The 20,040-nt window shown below is 52.9% G+C and overlaps 7 protein-coding genes across 7 annotated transcripts; 3 read left to right on the top strand and 4 right to left on the bottom strand.

The window, feature by feature from the left end:
* Nucleotides 1-1,151: 1,151 nt before the first annotated feature.
* V2A60_006292 (trans-2-enoyl-CoA reductase (NADPH) TSC13) lies at nt 1,152-2,226 on the top strand (the record flags this gene model as incomplete). Its single annotated transcript, XM_083257586.1, has 3 exons — nt 1,152-1,188; nt 1,285-1,509; nt 1,562-2,226. 3 exons carry the CDS (start codon nt 1,152-1,154, stop codon nt 2,224-2,226), a joined length of 927 nt encoding a protein of 308 aa, XP_083113712.1.
* A 311-nt stretch (nt 2,227-2,537) lies between these two features.
* On the bottom strand, nt 2,538-3,368 carry V2A60_006291 (uncharacterized protein; the record flags this gene model as incomplete). The annotated part of the gene is made up of 1 exon (XM_083257585.1): nt 2,538-3,368. One exon carries the CDS (start codon nt 3,366-3,368, stop codon nt 2,538-2,540), a length of 831 nt encoding a protein of 276 aa, XP_083113711.1.
* A 639-nt stretch (nt 3,369-4,007) lies between these two features.
* Nucleotides 4,008-6,951, bottom strand: V2A60_006290 (RAM signaling pathway protein-domain-containing protein; the record flags this gene model as incomplete). Its single annotated transcript, XM_083257584.1, has 3 exons — nt 4,008-6,299; nt 6,353-6,464; nt 6,518-6,951. The coding sequence occupies 3 exons, from the start codon at nt 6,949-6,951 to the stop codon at nt 4,008-4,010; spliced, it is 2,838 nt and encodes a 945-aa protein (XP_083113710.1).
* Nucleotides 6,952-8,180: 1,229 nt separating this feature from the next.
* V2A60_006289 (P-loop containing nucleoside triphosphate hydrolase protein) lies at nt 8,181-9,763 on the top strand (the record flags this gene model as incomplete). The annotated part of the gene is made up of 4 exons (XM_083257583.1): nt 8,181-8,260; nt 8,312-8,430; nt 8,480-8,514; nt 8,561-9,763. The coding sequence occupies 4 exons, from the start codon at nt 8,181-8,183 to the stop codon at nt 9,761-9,763; spliced, it is 1,437 nt and encodes a 478-aa protein (XP_083113709.1).
* An 84-nt stretch (nt 9,764-9,847) lies between these two features.
* On the bottom strand, nt 9,848-10,519 carry V2A60_006288 (DUF2470 domain-containing protein; the record flags this gene model as incomplete). Its single annotated transcript, XM_083257582.1, has 1 exon — nt 9,848-10,519. The coding sequence occupies one exon, from the start codon at nt 10,517-10,519 to the stop codon at nt 9,848-9,850; it is 672 nt and encodes a 223-aa protein (XP_083113708.1).
* Nucleotides 10,520-13,110: 2,591 nt separating this feature from the next.
* Nucleotides 13,111-15,561, top strand: V2A60_006287 (uncharacterized protein; the record flags this gene model as incomplete). Its single annotated transcript, XM_083257581.1, has 2 exons — nt 13,111-15,336; nt 15,385-15,561. The coding sequence occupies 2 exons, from the start codon at nt 13,111-13,113 to the stop codon at nt 15,559-15,561; spliced, it is 2,403 nt and encodes an 800-aa protein (XP_083113707.1).
* A 1,802-nt stretch (nt 15,562-17,363) lies between these two features.
* V2A60_006286 (iron permease FTR1/Fip1/EfeU) lies at nt 17,364-18,710 on the bottom strand (the record flags this gene model as incomplete). Its single annotated transcript, XM_083257580.1, has 4 exons — nt 17,364-17,663; nt 17,725-17,923; nt 17,973-18,415; nt 18,555-18,710. The coding sequence occupies 4 exons, from the start codon at nt 18,708-18,710 to the stop codon at nt 17,364-17,366; spliced, it is 1,098 nt and encodes a 365-aa protein (XP_083113706.1).
* Nucleotides 18,711-20,040: the final 1,330 nt, after the last annotated feature.

Below are 20,040 nucleotides of genomic sequence, written 5' to 3'. Positions count from 1 at the left end.
CAGGTGGGCCGGCGGGCACCAACGAATGCCCCTCCGGAGCCTTCCAGTCTTCGGCGTCGAGAGACCGGAAATTTCAAGTGCGATGCACAAAAGATTCTTGACAGCAGAGCATCGCTATTATGGTCTAACTCGAAACGGTGGACGAGCGGCGAGAAGAAGGAGCTCATGGCATATCACAAGATGCGTCAAAACATTCATTATATTGGCGCTGACCGCTCGCCATTTCTGCCCCAAAATGCAGTCGAGCTGGCCGCTTTGAAGGTCACAATAGCAGAGGAGCGGCGAAAAGTTATTGCTATCAAGGTCGAGCGACTTACGGCGGAGCTATCCAAGAAGGGGAAGCTCGGCCCTAGAACGCCCATGAGAGGCCACTCGCTCTTTGTCTTGACGAATAACTGCTTTGAAGGAGATAATACCACAAAAAATGGAGAGGCTTGGCCTACAATTGTTCAGCTCAAAGAGGAGGGAGACAGACGCGCGGACAACACGAGGCGTCGACTTCCCCATCCTGAAAAGGTATATGGAGGGAGTTGGCAGCGGAAATTCTGCGCTGATTCAGGTGAATTATCATTCGGCATATGGCCCGTGGATGACGGGCTAGCCATGGAGGCTCAGTGTGGGAGAACTGGGCTGTCTGTGAGAGAATTACCCGATTGGCTTCAGGAATTGATTGACCTGTAACAAGGTATTAAAAAAAATGTACGATCTTAGGCTTGGAAATACAATGCAGGTAACCGAACAAGCAACTTGCTACCCAACAATTCCTAGCATGTGATGCGCTGTGTAAGTGAGGTACCCACTGACCCGGCCTTGTCTGTGACAAGCCACAACGGTACAGCTAGTTGATGATGCAAGTTCAAGGCATCATATTGGGCCAGGATGCAGAAATTCAAGAGGTAATAATTTGAAGGAGAGGAAGAGAGCGAGGGAGTTACTAAATCATTATCTTGTTTTCCTGTCACCTTGAAGAATAAACGGACTTGACTGTAAATGCCGGCCCCTGTGCACATCGGCCCACTTTAAACCTACAAATTACTGTGCTGGAACTCTCAACAAACTTCTTGTAAATCAGGCTAGATTCCTGTTTGTTTCTTCCAAGCTGTGCCACCCGTTTTCATTCTTCGCTCTGGATAAAGCACGGCCCAGGAAAAATGGCAGCTGCTATCACGCTCAAGCTTACCAACCGCTGTATGTCCCTCAATCAAACTCGATCCGGATTGCTCTGCTAGCACTTCGTGCGACTCTTCGAAGCTAACAACTGCCGCTCCTTTTCCCCCGCCACAGCTCCGAAGCAACCCATCAAGCGCCTTCCGGCCAGCGTCGAGCTGCCTGCCGGTTCGACCGTCGAGGATGTGAAGAAGGCCATCGCCAAGCAGGCGGGAGTGGGCGATTTCAACCGTATTGGCCTCTTCGACACGGCCACCAAGAAGACCCTCAAGGACCGTCGGGCCCTTGTCGCGGACATACCTGCCGTCTCTGACGCTGGCGAGGTGCTGGTCAAGGACCTCGGTACGCATGAGAACACTACCCGAAAGGTGACAAGAGACTGACTGAACGATAGGTCCACAGATTGCTTGGCGAACCGTCTTCCTCATCGAGTACTTTGGCCCAATCCCCATCCATGCCGCCGTCATCGGCGCCCGACCCTACATTTTCCCGGGCGGCGACGCGCCCATGTCCAACACACAGTGGCTTAGCTTCTCCCTGATCGTGGCACACTTCCTCAAGCGCGAGTTTGAGACGGCCTTTATTCACAAGTTCTCTGCCAACACCATGCCCGTCTCCAACGTCTTCAAGAATAGCTTCTTCTACTGGGCCTTCTTCGGCCTTCTCTCCGCCGTCTCCCTCTACTGGCCCAGCTCGCTTGCTGCCAAGGCCAGCGAGCCAGCCATTGATGCCGTCGGCACGGCCCTCTGCCTCTTTGGCGAGATTGGCAACGCACTCGTCCACTACTACCTGTCGACCCTCCGCTCCCCAGGCGGCACTGAGCGCAAGATCCCGGCAGGTTATGGCTTTGGCTTCGTCACCTGCCCCAACTACATGTACGAGATCCTCGCGTGGATTGGAATTGTCATTGTCAGCCGCGACTGGGCCGTCGCGCTTTCGATTGCGATTGGCGGAGCGCAGATGTATGTTTGGGCTAAGGGCAAGGAAAAGGCTTATCGCAAGGAGTTTGGAGACAAGTATAAGAAGAAGCGCTTTGCCATTCTGCCAGGTCTTCTGTAGATACCATCACTACCAAAGACGTTTAAATGTGATTGGAAGCCTGGTTAGCTACCGGAACCGTGAGGTGTACTGAGGAAGAGACTGTAGTGAGCCGGCCATGTGGTACATGCTAATGAAGAATACAAACTCTAACCAATTTCATTAAGAATCATCGTAATATGTATCAAATTTGTTCTTATAATTCGTTCCTATCATTCGTTCAATGACTCGTTCAATAATTCGTTCAATGACTCGTTAATAATTCGTTCAATAGTTCGTTCAATTGGTGGATGCTGTCTTGGCAGCTTCCTTCAGTCTGCCAGGACGATCCATCAGCTTGTTGTCGACAGTGACGCGGTCTCCGAGTTTTTGGCCTTGCCCGTGCCATGAGCCGTGCTCGACTCCCCGTCAAACAGGCTTCGACTTGTCTCAGACATGGTCTCCAGGCCGTCCATCATCACTACATCCGCCTCCTTCCCTTTGCGCGTGGCCGCAACCGGGTCTTCCTTCCCGCCGCCATCCAAGTCCATCTCGTGCTCGACCCCGGGCTCTCCGTCCAGCGTCCGCCCGCAGTCGCTACAGCTGCAGTCGCTGCCCGAACCGGAGCCGGACCACGACCCGGACCCGTTGCTGTCGCCGCCGCGGCCCGCCAGCCGCACCGTCTCCTCCAGCACCAGGAACCCGCGCTCCAGCACTTCGGCCCAGTTCTGCACGTTGCCCACCTCCTTGAGGCGCCGCGCCGCGCTGTCCGCCTCCCGCGCCAGCTTCTCGCGCTCCCGGCGCAGGCCCTCCGTCGCCGCCAGCACGTCCCGCTCCTGCTTGTCGAGCGCGCCGGCGTTGTCGTGCAGCATGGTCGCGCGGCCCTGCAGCTCCGTGTCGAGCATGTTGCCGATGGACGCGACCACGGCCGCGCGGGCCTCGGCAATGTGGCGCTGTGTCTCGGCCGACGGCAGCGTCTCAAGGAGCGGCGGCGGCGGCGGCGGCCGTGGAGAGGCTTGCTGCGGTTGCGGTTGCGGGTGCTGCAGATGCGCGGCGGTGTTGCGCGCGCTCATGGTTGTTGCAGGCGTGGCGCGACTGACCGAGTGAGACGACGAGGCGGCGGATGAGGCTGCGGCGCGACGTGAAGACCCGGTGCTCGTGTTGCTGGCGCTGCTGGCGCTCATGGCGACTTGCGGTTGCATTTGGTGGTGGTGGCTGGGCTGTCGTTGCTCCCGTGTCGCTATGGCGGCTGGTGACCCAGCTGCTCCGGACATCCTTCAAATCGAGCGTGATTGAGAAATCCGATCTGATGTTGAATGAAAAACGAGACCAATGCGTACTACCTATGGCACACCGTGTTTCATCAATTGGGGGCGTGCAGCTGCAGGTGATCATGTAAGTTTGGTGGGGTGACTGGGCTGCCCCTCTGTCCCCTTCTTTGCATGCAGGCACCATGCAAGGAAACTGAAGTTCAACGGGCGCAATCATGCAACCATGAAAGCCAATGAACCGTTCATATCAGCTCCTTGTACGGATAGTTGATATGCATCTCATCTCCAAAGCCATCAAACATCGTACTATCGACTCATGATGGCGAGAACATGTATATTACAGTCAATATTATCACAGGGGCTGAATGACCAGCCCGCCCTCCTATAAAATGCTGCTACATCAAAGATACACAATACTCGGCACTAAATCCGTATCATTCCAAACGCCATTGCTATGCTGGCCCGGCAGTCGTAAAATCTCCGCCGCTAATACAATCAACAATCATAATACATAATCCAAAGTCGCATGTGCGTAGTACTGAATTCAAATCATCAATAATTGGAAGATGGCGTGGGAGCACCGTCCGAAGAGATGGAGGATATTGAGGACAATGAACTGAGGTTTGAATGACCTCGACTCATTGGGCCGCTCCTCGACATGGAGATGCCAGGATTGGCAATTAGCGCGTCGGCCCGATCAAAGACATTGCCGTGGAAAGCCCGAGCAAAAGATGCGCTTTGCGGTGTCACGGGCACGGTAGCCTGCATCGCGGGGCCGAGGGCTGCGCTCTGCGGCGTAATAGGAACATTTGAAGGCGACATAATGCCGCTAGGATATATGCTAGGAGGACCAGGCGCTCGAATGAGGTGCTGCCAAGGAGACTGCACAATCAAGTTGCTTGTGTCTTTTATCATCAGCTGAATCGGCCGCAATCGCACACGAGTGTCCGGTGGCAGAGGTAGACGCTTAGTCAATTCTTTGACCATTCCAGCAGTGCTTGCCCAGCTGGAGAAGAAGTTTCTGCACATTACTCCAAACCCAGGCTGAGTACGCAAACTCGGGTCTTTTCGCGTCAAAGTGCCCAGTTGATTTTTCAGAACGTCACTTTGTTGAACGGTGTCGTTGCAGATATTGATAAGGCCCTTCAAATCGCGCAAGGCGCCCTCAGGAGCTCGTTGCTGCGCTGCAGTACGAAGTCGCCCAGTTAATTGCATGCTGAAATTAGGCAATACCTGCAGAACAATGTCGGCAGACTTTTGTAGGGAGACCAATATTCTCTCGAATTGCATATCATCTTCCGCAGTATTGTAAGTAGAAAGCTGAAGACCCGTTTGGCCCATCTGGCCCATCTGATCGTTGGGCATGTATGCATTGGGCCGTCGGGGGCCACTCATGTATGGGCCCTGGTGATCCGAAGAAGATCTAGAGTTGGCTGGACTGTGCCGTATTGTACCTTGACGGCTGCGCTGCTGCCCATTTCTATCCATCGGGGTCGAATGGGCCTGGCCATTTTGAGTGTACGGCTTAATGGTGTCGTTGTTGGCCTCGTATTGAAGTTGTGGGATGGCCTGGCCGGAGTGCGAAGTTACAGAACATAAGGTGACTCGCAGTTCCATGATACTGTTGTAAAGTAACATTAGGAGTGACCGAATATATCGTGCATCTCCGTTGTTAACAAACGTATCAATGTTGTCTGCGAGTAGTGTGCAAACATGACCGTACGCACTGACTAACGTCTGACATGCGCGGTGCACGTTCTGATTGTCCTTTGTGTTATATTCGCCCTCCTCCAAGATGGCGCTTTCATATCTCTGAATCTCTTGCTCAAGTTCTTCCACGTGAGAGTTTGTATTATAGAAAACAATTTCGAGGCTGGATCTTTTCGTTGACCCGTCATTCGTCAACGTCATGAGCATTTGGATCATAGGGTGTATTTGGAAAACAGAATAGAGAATTCCTTTCGCAGATTCAATGACTGGATCGTAAACCTTTGATTCTCGCCGCCGCTCTGGCAAGACTGATAATCGGCGAACGTATATAGGACGTTGCAAGATGCTATCAGTCGGAGTAGCCGGACTTTTCGTGCCTGCTGGAGTCTCTTGCATCGCGGACCCATGGCTCAAGCCGCGATAGTGGCTGAATCTGTTATTGGGCTCCGCCTCTTCGAGGGTGTCGAGTTCTGTTTTCTTCGAAACTATACCCATGCGTCGGTTACGACCATCGGGCCGATCTGGTCTCAAGAGGCTCTCCGAGTTACTTCGTAAACGTTCGTTTACATTGCCAATCGTGAGAGGCATCACACTTGGCCGTCGGATTGCTGTGTTTTGCTGCGAGAGGCCACGATAATGAGATCGAGAGGGGATAGGAGGAGCTCTAGCGCTAAGATTTGGGGACCGTATATCGGGCGGATCAGATCCATTAACCTTGATTGGGAACCGGCCGCTGGCTGCACGCTTCAAAGGATAGCGGGGAGTCTCTGCATTCTCGCTTGATTCATCACCAGTGCCATCCCCATCCATCTTTCCGCTGAGAGCGAATTGACGCATGAACTTTTTGATGTGAGCGGTCACAGCTACTTCAGTGAACTCAGTTTCTCTAGCTTCGTTGGAGGGACTGGTTGTCTGTAACCGCAACGCGTCTTTGGGCGGGAAGCTGATCGGGTTTCCTTCGAATTTCAAGACTTGAAGGGATACCATATCGGCAAGGCATACTGGCAGCTCACGTATGTGATTCTTGGGCACGGATAAGACCTTGAGGCTAACGAGCCTTCCGATCTCGTTCGGCAGAGCACGCAGTTGGTTTCTCCCGAGATCGAGGATCTCTAGGGAAGTCAGGTCGCATAGCTATTATTGATCAGTAGCTGCTGGGGTATGGCATGGTCGGGGTTTGGACAAACAGTCATGGGGAACTCCTTGATGAGATTGCCGCGTATATTCAGGTAGCGCAAGGACGTGCATTCGGAAAATCGAGTTGGGAGAGCCGACAATTGGTTGTGAGAAAGAGCAAGCCTAATTCGAATTAGCAAGTCTGATCCGAGAGATGTTACAAAACCTGTACGAACCGCTCAAGCTCATCTTTAACTATGTCCACCACCTCTTCCGGCAGCTTTTGTATGTTCTTCCTGCTGAGGTCAACCGTCACACCGGACTTCAAGCCAGTTCCCACGCTGCTGGCTTCGACTGTCTGGCCTTCACTCTCCAAGGCCATGCGCATAGCATCGCGTGCCAAGCCTATTACTTGCGTCGGCGTAAGAGCTCTGGACACCGCGAGATTTCCGTTTGGAGGAGCGCTTATACCGGTCGGGATCGGAGGAGGGGGTGGGGGGGTTGAACCGTTGGACATAGCGGCCGAATTTGGGACGGGTCGGCGACCCTGAGCAGGATTCTCAGGCAGGCCGCGAACACCAGAGGTCGAGGTCGAGGTCATGGCCGCAGCCGCCGTCATAGCAACAGTCGCGGGAGGCGGTGCCCGATCTGTGCGATCCTGCCGCTCCATGGCAATCAACTCGATGGGATGAGCGACCACGCGAGGTTGGTGCAGCTTCTAGAAGCGCGTTTCAAGGTAGAAAGACGGTGCGCGACGGTTCAGCGCGGCTCGATGATCGAGCACCCAAAAGTTTCGGTGACGGAGGGCGGGCGCGGCAATGTTTCAGGAGAAGCCCCTCTGTCGCGCAGACGGCAGCGTTTCCAAGTCTCAAACAGGTGAATTTAAAGCCAAGCGAATTATTTGCAAAAGCCGATCTGAGGCTATCAAATTGAAGCCGGGCCGGGCCCGCTGCGCATGACGGTTGAATTGGATGGAGCTGCGGGTTTAGGGGAGGAAGGGAGCTCTGCCTGTCGACGGGCTGGTGGGTTCGGCGTCGTGGTGTTTCTTCTGGGCTGTCAGTCAGAATGGCCGCGCCAGCGGGACTCAACGCCTTCACGGAGGCGTACAGTGGCCTAATTCGGTATCGAGACAGACGATTTTTGGATCTGAATACTGGCTGGAGTATTGGGCGCGTGCAGAGTTTTGTCTCCCGACTTGCTCACAGAAACATTTAATTTAGTTAGGCTCGGACGAATGAGGCACTTGCAGGAGTGGACGTACAGTGCGATCAGTGCTGTGCGCTGGCAGTGGACGGTAGAGCCCTTGCCGCATGTGCTGGGCTTGTACAGTGCGAGGCATCCGACTTGTAACACACGATCTCTCAACAACAGCCAATTGTCCTTCGAATGATGCAATTTGGAGACAGACGGCAAATAATTGCCCCCTTGCCGCCCGGTGGTTGAAACAACTTCTTGTTTTGCTCTGTTGTACTAATTATAGACTGATCCTTGTTCGTGCATGGCCTCTTGGGCCACTATAGGCGACCTCTAATTTTTTGAATACTTGTAAAATTGGGAAGTCGCCTAATTCCCAAGTGGCAATATTCTGGTAGCCAACAGACGCAGCATATGTGTTGTTTTCCAGCCCCAGCCCTTTTTCTTTAAATTTGTTCAATTTTGTTTCATGGTTGCAGGTCCAACTGCATAGGTAGCTTGGTGGACCGCGAGCTTCGCTGCCGGCGCGCTACTGTACGCTAACTTAACCGCACCCTTTCATACAACGTGAATCGAACTAGATTGACGCGTCCAATAGAGAAAAGACATTAAATAAAGGCTATAGTGCGATTCAGCGCGCCAAGAATGCGTCACAATAGCTTCTGAGAGCTCTTGAGCGCCAATTCCACCGATAGCTGCAAAATCATGCCTACACTCCAGCGGACCAACTCATGCACGGATATTGGCTTCACGCTCCGGCGTCAGTTTGGCAAACCTGCCTTCAGGTAACCGTAATGGATTGATGACTGTATCTGTAATGCTAACGAAATCTCGAGACCCCATCAGCGCGAAATCATCGAAGCAGCTTTGGCCGGGTTTGATATCTACGTGCAGGCTGCCACGTCCTTCGGCAAGAGCTTATGCTTTCAGCTCCCCGCAGTGATTGACACTGGTAGTACGTCTACTGATAGAACGAAAGAAGAAAATATACTGACACGTCATAGTCACTGTTGTAGTGTCGCCACTTCTTTCATTGATGGTAATTGCCCCATCGACTGTACGGAGGCACGGGCTGACCTTTACAGATCAACCAGGTTGAAGCATTGCGTGCATCTGGAATTAATGCGAGCGCTTTGAATAGCAACACGCCATATCCAGAAAAGGAAAGAATACACCGTGATCTGGAAACAGGCCATCCATTGACACGGTTGTTATACGTAACACCTGAATTATGCTCCGGTTCGCGTTTCCGTGAGCGTTTGCAAAAGGTACACGAGCAAAAGGAGCTCGCTCGAGTTGCAATTGACGAAGCACATTGTATATCTGAATGGGGCCATGATTTTCGAAAAGATTTTAAACGGCTTTCCTGGTTTCGCGAGACGTTTCCCACTGTGCCGATCATGTGTTTGACGGCTACGGCAAACCCTCGAGTGCGTCAGGATATCCTCAGCGTGTTGAGGCTTGATGGCACTCCAGAACGTATGAGGATGTTTTTGATGAGCCCCTCAAGAGCGAATCTGCATATAGAGATACGGTACACAAGGGATGAAGATGACAATCGTTTATCAGATTTCTTGGCATGGCTGCAATCTGTATACGATCGCCGCAGGGCGGAGCCTCGCAAAGAAGAACTCCGGCAGCTGGGAGAAAGGATCGAGAGTGTTCCGGGGATCATCTATACAATATCTCGGGACGAATGCGAGACACTCTCGGCTGCACTGCGAGCTCAAGGCATCGGTGCGCGGCCCTTCCACGCAAAATTGCCGAAAGAAGTCAAGGAAGATACGCTCAACCGATGGATTAACAATGAACAGGGCTACGATATTATCGTGGCTACGACTGCATTCGGCATGGGTATTGACAAGAACGATGTACGCTTTGTCGTGCACTGGCGGTTGCCAAAGTCATTCGAGGGCTACTACCAAGAAGCAGGTCGTGCTGGGCGGGATGGCAACGCAAGCTACTGCTTCTTGTATTATAGCCGTGAGGATCTAGAACGGGTCACGCGAATGGTAAAGGGGGACTCCAAAGACGGCACCAGCTACCAGGCACGGCTTCGCAGCCTGCAAGCGCTCGCGCTCTACTGCGAGAACATAAAATCTTGTCGACATGCTGAAATTTGCAAATATTTTGGCGAAGCTGTGATACCAGGATGTGACTTTGCCTGCGACTTTGACAAGGATGCAGAGGATCTGGAAGAACGATTCAGAGAGGGACTGGCAAGTGAGGAATGGGTAAGCACCCAGGCAATGCAAGGGACTTATGATGGATACTATGACGATTATTGAAGCTAGAAAAGAGAACACTTGTACCGGTTCCTCTATCAAATATACATGCTATGCTCGCTGCAAGACAGATAGGACACACACCGGTCAATGCTTTTTCGCGTCCTTTTCCTGCTGCTTCTTGGCAACTAGCTCGTCAAAGCGACGCCAGGTCATGAGACCCTCGAGGAAGCAGCTCACCTCCCAGAGAAGCCATGTGCCGGTAAACCGTTCCACGCCGTGACGGCTGAGGCGGAGGCGGTCCAGTAGATAGCACTCGGTGACGTGGATGCCCAGGACGGGGACAAAAATGACCTTGACCAGCCAGCGGAACATGGCGGCGCCGCCGGGGAAGCCCCTGTCGAGCAGGCTCCAGGCGGTCGACCCCGGGACGATCCAGGGCAGCGATGCGGCGCTGACAAAGTAAAATGTGACGGCCAGGAAGACGACCCAGTCGCCGGGCCGCGGGGCCACGTAGGTGGTGACGGTGATGTCGCTGATGCCCAGCTCCTTGCGGGCGACGGCGTCCATGGCCACGAGGCGGGGCCGGATCTCGCTCCAGCTCTGGAGCGGCGGGACAAAGGGCACGGTGTGGTTGAAGCCGCCGGCGCGGATGTGCATCGTGTCCAGCGAGACGTCGCGCATCGAGGGGTTGGCGGCCTGGCGCTTGGAGAGGCTGTTGTAATGCCGGAGGTAGTTGCTCATCTCGCGCGTGTGGTCGCGGTTCATGTGCGATATGATCCTGTCCTTTCGGGCTTCATCTTCCTCTGCCGCAGCCATGGCTAAAAGTTGAGCGGATTGACGACTTCAGTATCGGTAGGATGCCAAGTAGACAATAGTGCTGGTATTGTTGATTAAGATGCAAGTTTGGGGGTTGGGGCGGGGTGGAGCACCTAGACCTCTCATAATTATCAGGGGCTGCATCATCGTCGCATACTACCGCTCTAGGTTATACTTGCATCTCAAAGCTATTTCAATGTGTCTTCTAGTCCACAGTGCCCGTGAAATACCTCTGCTCTTTTTTTTGACACAAAATAGCTGTCGGCCATCTCTGTTGGCTTTCAATTTCTTTGTAGACGCGTGGGGATACTGTCCACCAGCAGCAGGAGACGAACGACGACAACGACCGATTTTTAAAGCAGCCACATTTTGTCGCCGAAGCATGTTCTTCGAGTCGAAGTGCCCTATTAGCACGAACGGCGCTTCGTCTAGGCTACGATATGCTCAGTCTTGAGCCTACTTCCCGAACAAAGAAAATGGTAATGAGGAGCCTCTAGACCCATACCGCCTTTTAACTCTTTGAAGAAGCATTTTATATTCAACGCAGGAAAAGGCAGAATGCAGCGGCCCCTCACTCATCGTCATGATCTTCATGGGGTCTACGCCTTCAAGCTGCATCATCTTCATTGCAATCAATTTTTTTGTCACTAATATACGCCCTCGTTAATCTTGGCTAGGGTCGGTCAAGTGACCAGGTTATCAAGATGGTCACGCAGTCGGAAATTTACACTGATGTGATCGGAATCCGTGAACTGGAGAGCGGATCAGTGCAAAACTGTTTACATTCTACTTGGATTTGTGTTTGGCAAGAATTGGAGCGAAGCCACATGACCTTTTACGAACTCGAAACACGCCGGCCAACTGGGTAGGAGCAGAATTAGTGTTGAATACAGAAGAAAAAGCAGACGAAAATTGGTCCTGTGGCAATGCAAACGGCAGACTCGAATTCCACTACATGAAAATGATCATTCGTCATTCTCGTTGAACTATGTGGTGCCGTCTAAGTAGAGGTTGGAGGCTCGTGGTAGAGTACTTGGTCGCATACCCATCCGCCACGTCCCCTGGTTCCTGTAGAAGGATAGTCGACGCGGAACAATGCACAAGAACAAGCTATTTGCGGCTCCCACATATGTTTGACGACGGTCTATGCACATATGAATATAACTGCGTTGTAAAAGGTCTAGCCTGTCTAAAATAGGCATGTAGAACTTGGCCGTCAAGGGCCCGTCATTTCCAAGTCAGGCATCAGTAGACCGAAAGTCGGCGTGAAGGTCGCCACGCCAAGGCCTGGTATGACTTCACGGCCACTACAGTGCTTTATTTTTATTACAGGCCGAAACCTGTTGGCATCCGAGTACCGGAGAGGGCAAATCAGGCAAGTCGGATGGAATGGTTCCGCCTGGTATCAGCGATGGATGATTTCCTTGGTTGATCCCGTGCCCAGTGCTAATAAGTCAGTGTTTTAAGTTTCCACGAACCACCGTGAGTCGACCACTTTTTATTGGCGGTGAGTCAAGCGGCGCACAACCAAGAAAGAGCTTGTCCTTGTCCCCCGATCCCCCCATGTCCATGAAGGTGTGTGAAACCTCGATGGCGAGAGCAGGGGCTACACGAGCCGGACCCCACTGAGGGGAGAAACGAGGCTAAAAGCTGAAAGCTGAAGCTGGACTGCCGCTTACAAATGACGGCAAGTGAGAGAGAGAATGTGCGAAAACGAGACTGAGGCAGCAGTGTTGCTGTCAGTGCTTGTTGGGTACTTGCTGTACGAGTCATAAGTTGTGGTTGTCAACGAATTGGCCGTTCATGGCATTCCGGCGTAGGGTTGTACGGAGTAGCAAGCTGTCCAAGGCCAATGTAAATAAATCACTCTATATCACTGCCCAAAAAGCCGACTTGCAAGAACCGGACTTGCTAGCCGAATAGGGCGTTCCGGGGTTATGTATCGACCGTTAAATTCGTTTCTAGCTTGTGCCATATTAACGAGATCGGGGCGCGCGGGTCACATGTGGCAAAGCCTGCAGCATGGCATCTAGATGACGATAGAAGTAGACTTAAATGATATTCAAGAACCCATCAACTTATGCTGGAGCGACGGCCTTTTGAGTTGCCGTGACTTACAAAATAGCTCGGCTTCCGAGCCGTTGAACCATTGCCAAGCAGCGTGATCCACACCGGCTCCTTCAAAAGTACCGCTAAAACAAACTTCAGCACGCTGTAAGTCGCCAGTAGTCCACTGAAAAGGGCGCTGTAGACCGATGCCGGCTCGGATTTGGACTCGGCGTTAAGACCCACTAGTCTCGGCGCAAAGTTTTCTGCGTGGTTTCTTATCAGATCAGATTGATAAAAATTGACCCTGCCCATTCACGCCCCTCCGCTCGCGCCATAGCTGGCCGAACCAAAAAACCTGCCTGTCCGAACCCCAGCCCTGACTGCCCTCGCCCAGTCCTGCGCTCCTCACCGGCGTCCCACGAAAAATTCCACCCCTATTTTTCTCTCAACGTCAAATGTCGTAACTCCGACTGCTTTCTCGTCTGCCATCGCATCGACAGCTTCATTCTCCGACCGAACTATATATAACGAACCGCAAAACCATGTCTGATCGCAGCGATTCCCCGGATTCTGACGGCGAGTCTGGCTCCCACCACGCAGACCAGCCCCCCGCCCGCAAGAGGCAGCGCGTGAGGCTCAGCTGTCTCGAGTGCCGCCGCCGCAAGCTCTCGTGCGACCGCGGCTTCCCGTGCGAGCGGTGCATCAAGAGCGGCACGCCGGACCGTTGCTCATACGAGTCCCGCACCGGCGAGGTCGTCAACGCGTCGGCCGGCGTCCCGCCGCAGTTTGCTCAGCTCGACTCCCGCCGCTTTGGCCTGGCCGACGCCGTCGCCGGCTTCGCCTCGCGTGACCCGGATGTCCTCCGCCAGGATCACGACCGCATCCGCCGCCTCGAGCTGGAAATTGCCCAGCTCAAGACCCAGCTGCTCCGCCCCGGCGCCTCCGCTTCCTTTGACGGCAGCACCGTCGCCGGCACCAACTCGCCCGCCACGCAAAAGGACGAAACGTCGCCCCACGAAGCGGACCCCAACGCTCCCCGACCGGAAGTGCAGGAGTGCATCGATGCCACCAATGCTTCCGACGAAAAGGTCGAGCTCCGTTTCTTCCGCGGCAAAGGCTTCCGCACGCGTTATTTTGGTCCCCACAATGCCAGCATGGCATTTGTTGAGCTGACCGGCCTCTGCCCCTTCATGCGCGAGACCGCCGATGAGTGGCTCCGTCCCGTCATTATTCACGATCGCAAGGACCGCAAGCGTCGCCAGGAGGAGCGAGAGCTCATGTTTGAGCAGCCTGACCCCGAGCTTGAAACTTTGCTACCGAGCAAGGAGGAGGCCGACGCGCTTGTCAGCATCTATCTTGACCAATTCGAACAGATTCATCGAATTGTGCACATCCCCACCTTCAAGAAGGAGTACGAGGCCTATTGGACTCCTGGCGCCAACAAGCGCTATTCTGCCTTTACAGCCATGCTTCTGGCCATGATGGCCGTTACCAGTACCGTGCATACCCACGAGAGCCTCAAATTCGTGGGTATGATGTCCAGCGCCCGCCACTGCGCCGAGAAATGGATCAAGGCCGCCGACGACTGGCACAACAATCAGAGCCAGAAACATCGGCGCCTCATTCACTACCAAATTGCCTGCCTACTGTACTTGGCCAAACGTGTCAATACCTATAAGAAGAAGCGCTTCTGGACCGGCTCCGGCGCTCTGATCCAGAATGGCATTGCTGTCGGCCTCCATCGTGAGCCGAGCCACATGGCCAACAAGATTACAATTTACAATCAGGAGATGCGTCGCAGAATCTGGACCACGATACAGGAATTCGACATGCAGGCGTCGTTTGATCACGGTCTGCCTACACTGCTGAGTCAGCTGCACTACGACACCAGTCCACCTCGCAACCTCGATGACGAGGACTTTGACGAAAACACAACGGAGTTGGCACCCTCCAAGCCTGCCAAGGATTACACATTTTCCTCTTTCCAAAATCTGGCGCGCTCGAGTTTGCCACTGCGTCTGGAGCTCAGCCGTCTGCTGACAGGCCCGACTTCCGATATTGATTACGACCAAGTCATTCGCTACACCAACGACTTGACCCAAGAGATTGATGCCCTTCCATCATGGGATACCAACGTGGATCCGACCAAGAGCAAGAAGAATCCCCTCATCGCATATACTCTGCTACATGTGCAGCTGCGACAGTACATAATTCCCCTGCACCAGCCATACCTGAAGCTTCGCAAGCAGAACTCCAAGTACCAGTACTCGGAAATCATCTACTATAATGCCGCACGAGATATCGTGCTGCTGCACGACAAACTTTACGAGCAGGGGATTCGCGCGCTCAACTTCCTGCGGGAGGATGCTCTGACTACGGCCATCAACCTGTGCAGCGTCACAATGCTGCAACCCAAAGGATCCACCAACATGATTATGATTAACTCGCATCACACCTTGAAGCTGATTGAAAAGTGTCTCAACATGAAGGAGGACCGGCTACTGCGTTGTGGCAACAACGAGCCGTGGGGATACTCCATCATGTGTGCCGCCCTGGGTCTTCTCGAAGCCCACCTGGGCACTAAACCGTCCGAGGTGGCCAAGTCATCCTCTGCTGAGCGTTTCGTGAACCTCCACTATCGTCTGCTGGCCAACCAGGAGCCGCCCACATCGTCGAGCCAGCTGGCCGAGGTCGGCATGACCATGCCGCCGCCCATGGCCACGGGCGCAAGCACGGGGCTACCTCTTGATGTGCCCGACAGACCAAAGGTATGCAAGCCGAGCAGTCACTTTGCAGACAATCCTAACGCGCTACAGTCTGTTACACCGTTTGCCTTTACGCCATCAATGCCGTCTGCGCCAATGGATCCTTCCTCTGCGCCGTGGCTCATGAACAATGGTGACACCACGCAGCCCTTCAATCTCGACCCGAGCCTAGAGCTGCTAGGCATCAATCTGAATGAGCTATGGGGTGAGTCTTGGGAGCTCGGCTGAAACCAACAGCGTTTTTTTTTTCTTTCCGGTCCAGCTTAGTGGCATAAATGGCCCGTCACGATGCGGAGAGATATTTTGTCAAGCAAGGCTGACGTTGTATTTTTCTGCGGGTTATAGATCGGAGAACAGATGTCTGGAGAAAAGGTCTCTGCGAGATTGAAGAACCATTCTTTGGTTGAGCAGTTGCCGTTGCGTCTCCTTTGTTGTGCATGTGTGGCAACGTACACGAACTTGAATCGAAATGAAAACACGCATGGAATGATTCTCCCCAAGAGGAGTAAAGAAAAAGGCGGCTGGATTGCGATTTTTGGAGTTTTTGATGTGCAATTTCTTCCATGTTTGACGACTCAAAGGGTCTTTTTTTGGTTTCTTTTTTGTTTCTGTTCTTTCTGCACAAAGCTATTGTTTTATCTCGTTCCGGTTACTCAAGCCTACCTTGATGCAGCCTGTATATTAGTGATACCAGAAGCCTGGGGGGACTGGGAAATCGCGCTTGAATATTTGTGATCTCCCCAGTTCCTGCAGCTGCTCAAAGAAAATGGATCTCTTTTCCGCGATTCTGAAAACATGACAACACGCCGATACGCTTCACGCTCACCGGCACCCTCGATCTGCGTTGGGCCCGGCTTTGCAAATGAGACCATGAACAATCTTTCCACTCGACTTGCATTTCTCAGTCCGTCGCGCGGGTTGCTGCGCTCTCCGTGGCCCCGCAATCTTTTGTGATGACCTCTATACGAGCCTCGAAGGGACCAGAAGCTCGCGCACGAATTCACCTGGCCTCTCTTCAGACCCGAGTTGGCAAAAGCACTGTAGATTTCCAGACTCTCCCTCGCTCCCGTCTACTTTCTTCAGTCGCTTTAAACGCAGTGCCCGACAGAAGAACGGAAAAAGGCAGTGGCGGTTTTTTTTTGTTGCTTGGACAATGGAACGAACGAAATTAGGACTCACCCAGGAAGCAGTCTAGAGGGCTTGTTTCCGAGTTTCTGCTTTGGTCAGATCTTCTCGCCAGATGGGCAACCATACACAGTGCTGGCGTAAACGGCCAAGCGCTGGCTCTCGATCAGAGCCCCGACATCTTTGATCTGATGCACGACGAGGAAAGGGCTTCGAGACCGGGACAATGGGTGGCTTCTCAAGGAGTGTCAGAGGCTTGTGCGGTATGTTGATTACTGTACACGATTTATGACCGTCATTCATATCAGGAGATCTCTCAACTATGGCGAGCGGCCTCGGCACACTGGAAAGGGCATTTGACCATGAACAAGTTGCACACACAGACGTCGCGCTCAGGTACCAATTTCCTCCTACCTAATGGTTATGAGTGTATTGGCAATTACTTTTCTCGGAAGACGAAACCTTCGCGACCGAGTCTATGCATCATCATATTTCTCGCCACAGCACGTACAGCCGGCTTCCAAGAGTACACAGGATCGAGCAGTACCCATCGACACGTTTTAAAGGGCTGATGCGTACGGTTGCTGACACAGAGAGACAGCAATGAGACAGCAAGTTCCGCAAACACTTTGGTGACATAAAAAAAGCTTTTTGGAAATTATTAATGCTAATCTCATTTCAAGTATGCAGGTATCTGTCAAAGTGGTTTTGTGATTTCTCCAAGCCGTCTTAATTTTATATTGTATCCATCTTCTCTCTGGCCAAAATGACAACGTACTTGTCGTCGGTTAGCAAAGCCGATATAAACAATACAACTTGGTGGTATATGTGTCGATAAATTTTCGTTCCTTGATCAAACAAGAATGGCTGTTTGTTTTCCCGTGCATCTTTGATTCCGAATAATATTAAGCAGAGACAGTTGTTGTCTTTTCTTGCATCTGAGCCTTGGATTCAACAGCGCCGCCATGGCTGCCGGTGCTGGTACTGTTTCGGTCGCTGTCTTCTTCGGACGCCTTGGCCTTAGCCTTCATAAAGGGGTAACGGCCGGTGGACTCATGGAAGCGCATGATGATGAAGCCGGCAATGACGAAGATCCAGTAGACATTGTAGGAGATGACGGAGCCGTAGGTTGCCGAGTTGGTCCAGCCAAAGATGGCGTTGAGGATACCCCAAGCCTGAGTGCCAGGCGCCTCCGGACCGCAGCACTATGGAGAGTTGGTATGAGGACGGGATTTTAGAGGGAGATGGGAGCAGAGTGGTACTCACGTTGACGTGCCAGACACTGTTGTCAATGTCGTAGGAGCCAGGGCCGTTGCCGACCTCGGCAGCGTCACCGCCGACGACCTTGTTCCACTTGGCCGACTCAAAGGCCCAGACGGCGCGGGAGAAGAGGCCAGCGGCGACGAGATAGAGAAGGCAGGTGGAGAATACGAGGAAGACCTGGAGCTTGGTGCCAACACCACCACTGGATGTTGTTAGTGGCGGAAGAATGCGTAATGAAAAGTAGCACCCACCGGTAGAGAATGTAACCAACGATGCCACCAACGAGCAAACCGCAGACGACGGGCAGCGGGAACGCGGTGGCGGGTGCGGTAAAGGACACACCGGCAACGAAGACGACAGCCTCGATGCCCTCACGAAGGACGGTGACAAAGGGCAGGACGAACATGGCGTACTTTTCCAAGAAGCGCTTAAAGATACCCTTGCGGCCACCGACGCGGAGGGGATTTTCGACGGCCTTGGCAAGCTTGACGCGCCACTTGTCCTGCATTTTGGTTACGCGGAGAAGGGCGGCACCCATGATGGTGATGATAATGGAGCCAAAAAGGGAGAAGGCGCCCTCGTAGTAGAGGCCATTCTCACTCCAGGAGGAGCGGCCAACGGTGTAGAAGACGCCGATGATGCCGCTGGCGACAACCATGCAGATGAAGAAGCCAACCAAGCTACCTAGCCAGACCTGTGAGGCAAGGAGACGTGTTAGTGAGGGATTGTGGCCCTTTTTTTTTCATTGCAACTTGGTCTTGGTTGATCCTGGCTGCTTTTTCTTTTGCTTTTTCTTTTCGTTCAATTCGACCTGGGTTCCAGCGAGAACATACCTGTTTGCGCAGCTTTTTATAAGCCTTGATGTCGCCATCGGGACCACCGAGAGCCTGTTTGAGGAAAGCGAGGAGGATAGAGACAATGATGACTGCCTCGAGAGCCTCGCGGAAGACAACAATGAACACGGGGACAGCAAAGACGTTGTTGGCCATGGCTGCGGGTGATGTTTGCTGTGCCAGTAAAAAAAAAAAGATAGTCTGGTGTTTTGCAGGCCGCGGCAGAGGATGGCGAGTTGGTTTTGTGGTTGTGCCGATTTGCGTTCAGTTGAGAGCAACAAGGGCAAGTATGGAGCTCGGGTCCGCACCAGGAGAAGAAGGAGATGGGCCGGCCACGAGGCAAAAAAGAAAAAAAAAAACAGGCCACGAGGGAAATTTGATGCGAGTCGGCAATTGCCAAAGTTGAAGAAAAAAAAACGGTCGATCAAGGGACCATATGGAGAGAGAGGGTGAGAACCGGAGGAGACCAGGGTTTCAGCTGCGGTGGGGGGGAGGTATAACAGATGGAAGTGGTTGCGGTCGTGGTTGGAGTTGCTTCTCTGGGGATAGTCATTCGCAGAGTGCGGGACGAGGGGAATAGAGAGGAAGAGAATAAAACGGCGAGGCGCGGAAACCGAGGGGGTCGGTTCGGATCAGATAATAGGAATGGAGAGGCGGTGATGTCTGTCTGTGGCGTTTGATGAGGGTCGTCGGGTGAAGATGGCTTGAGGTGGAAGTGGAGGAGGAGGACGAGAGAAGCGATTTCGCATTACCTGAATTAATACCAAGGTTCAAAGACAGGGAGGCAGGCAGGCAAGTCAAGAGCCATGTTTATTAGTGCCTAGCAGCTAGGTATGGACCATGGTATGGTAGACATCGTATGGGTTGGTGGGGAGGGATTTCTGTTAGTGCATTTTGTTTATCTTTTTGACCTATACGGAGTAATCCGTGCCTCGTTTCTATATCGTTTTTCTGTTAGGTAGTTAGCGTTTGGGTTTAGGTGCATTGGCGCGCCCCAAGCTCTCGTGCAAAGTCTCCATCCAGCCACCGGCAGTTTTATGCCGTGGTGGTATGTAGTGGTGCGGTTGCTTGGAAGCGAAAAAGTCCGGGTGACTTTTAGTTGCCATGCAACCTTTTCGTTTTGTTTCTGTTGTTTCACCGAATGGCTCTTGTGATGGATGATGCTGATTGTTTGGGCTTGGGGTGAACCGAGATGCCGGGTCAGACAGCGTAGTATGCGTTTGCAGGGTCCTTCCTGTTTGTCTTGAAGAGCTCGCTCTGCCAAGCAGCCAAGCAAACTTGCATCGATGCAAACGGGTGACGGTGGTGCTTGGCGAACGATTTGGCGGGGCACAAGGCCGCCGGGCAGTTGCCGAAATACAGTGGGTGTCTTTGTTGCCCTGCACCTTGAGAAAAAAAAAAGCCATCGACAGTCGGGATGTCCATTCTCAGTAGTTACGGCTACCTACTTACTTGGTACCTACACATCGGCCAGCCAAGTTACTTT

This window comes from Cordyceps javanica, chromosome 4 (genome assembly GCF_051103115.1).
Source record: "Cordyceps javanica chromosome 4, complete sequence".
Classification (NCBI taxonomy): Eukaryota; Fungi; Ascomycota; class Sordariomycetes; order Hypocreales; family Cordycipitaceae; genus Cordyceps; species Cordyceps javanica.
Note: the sequence above shows the minus strand (reverse complement) of the source record. Positions and strands in the feature narration are given on the sequence as shown.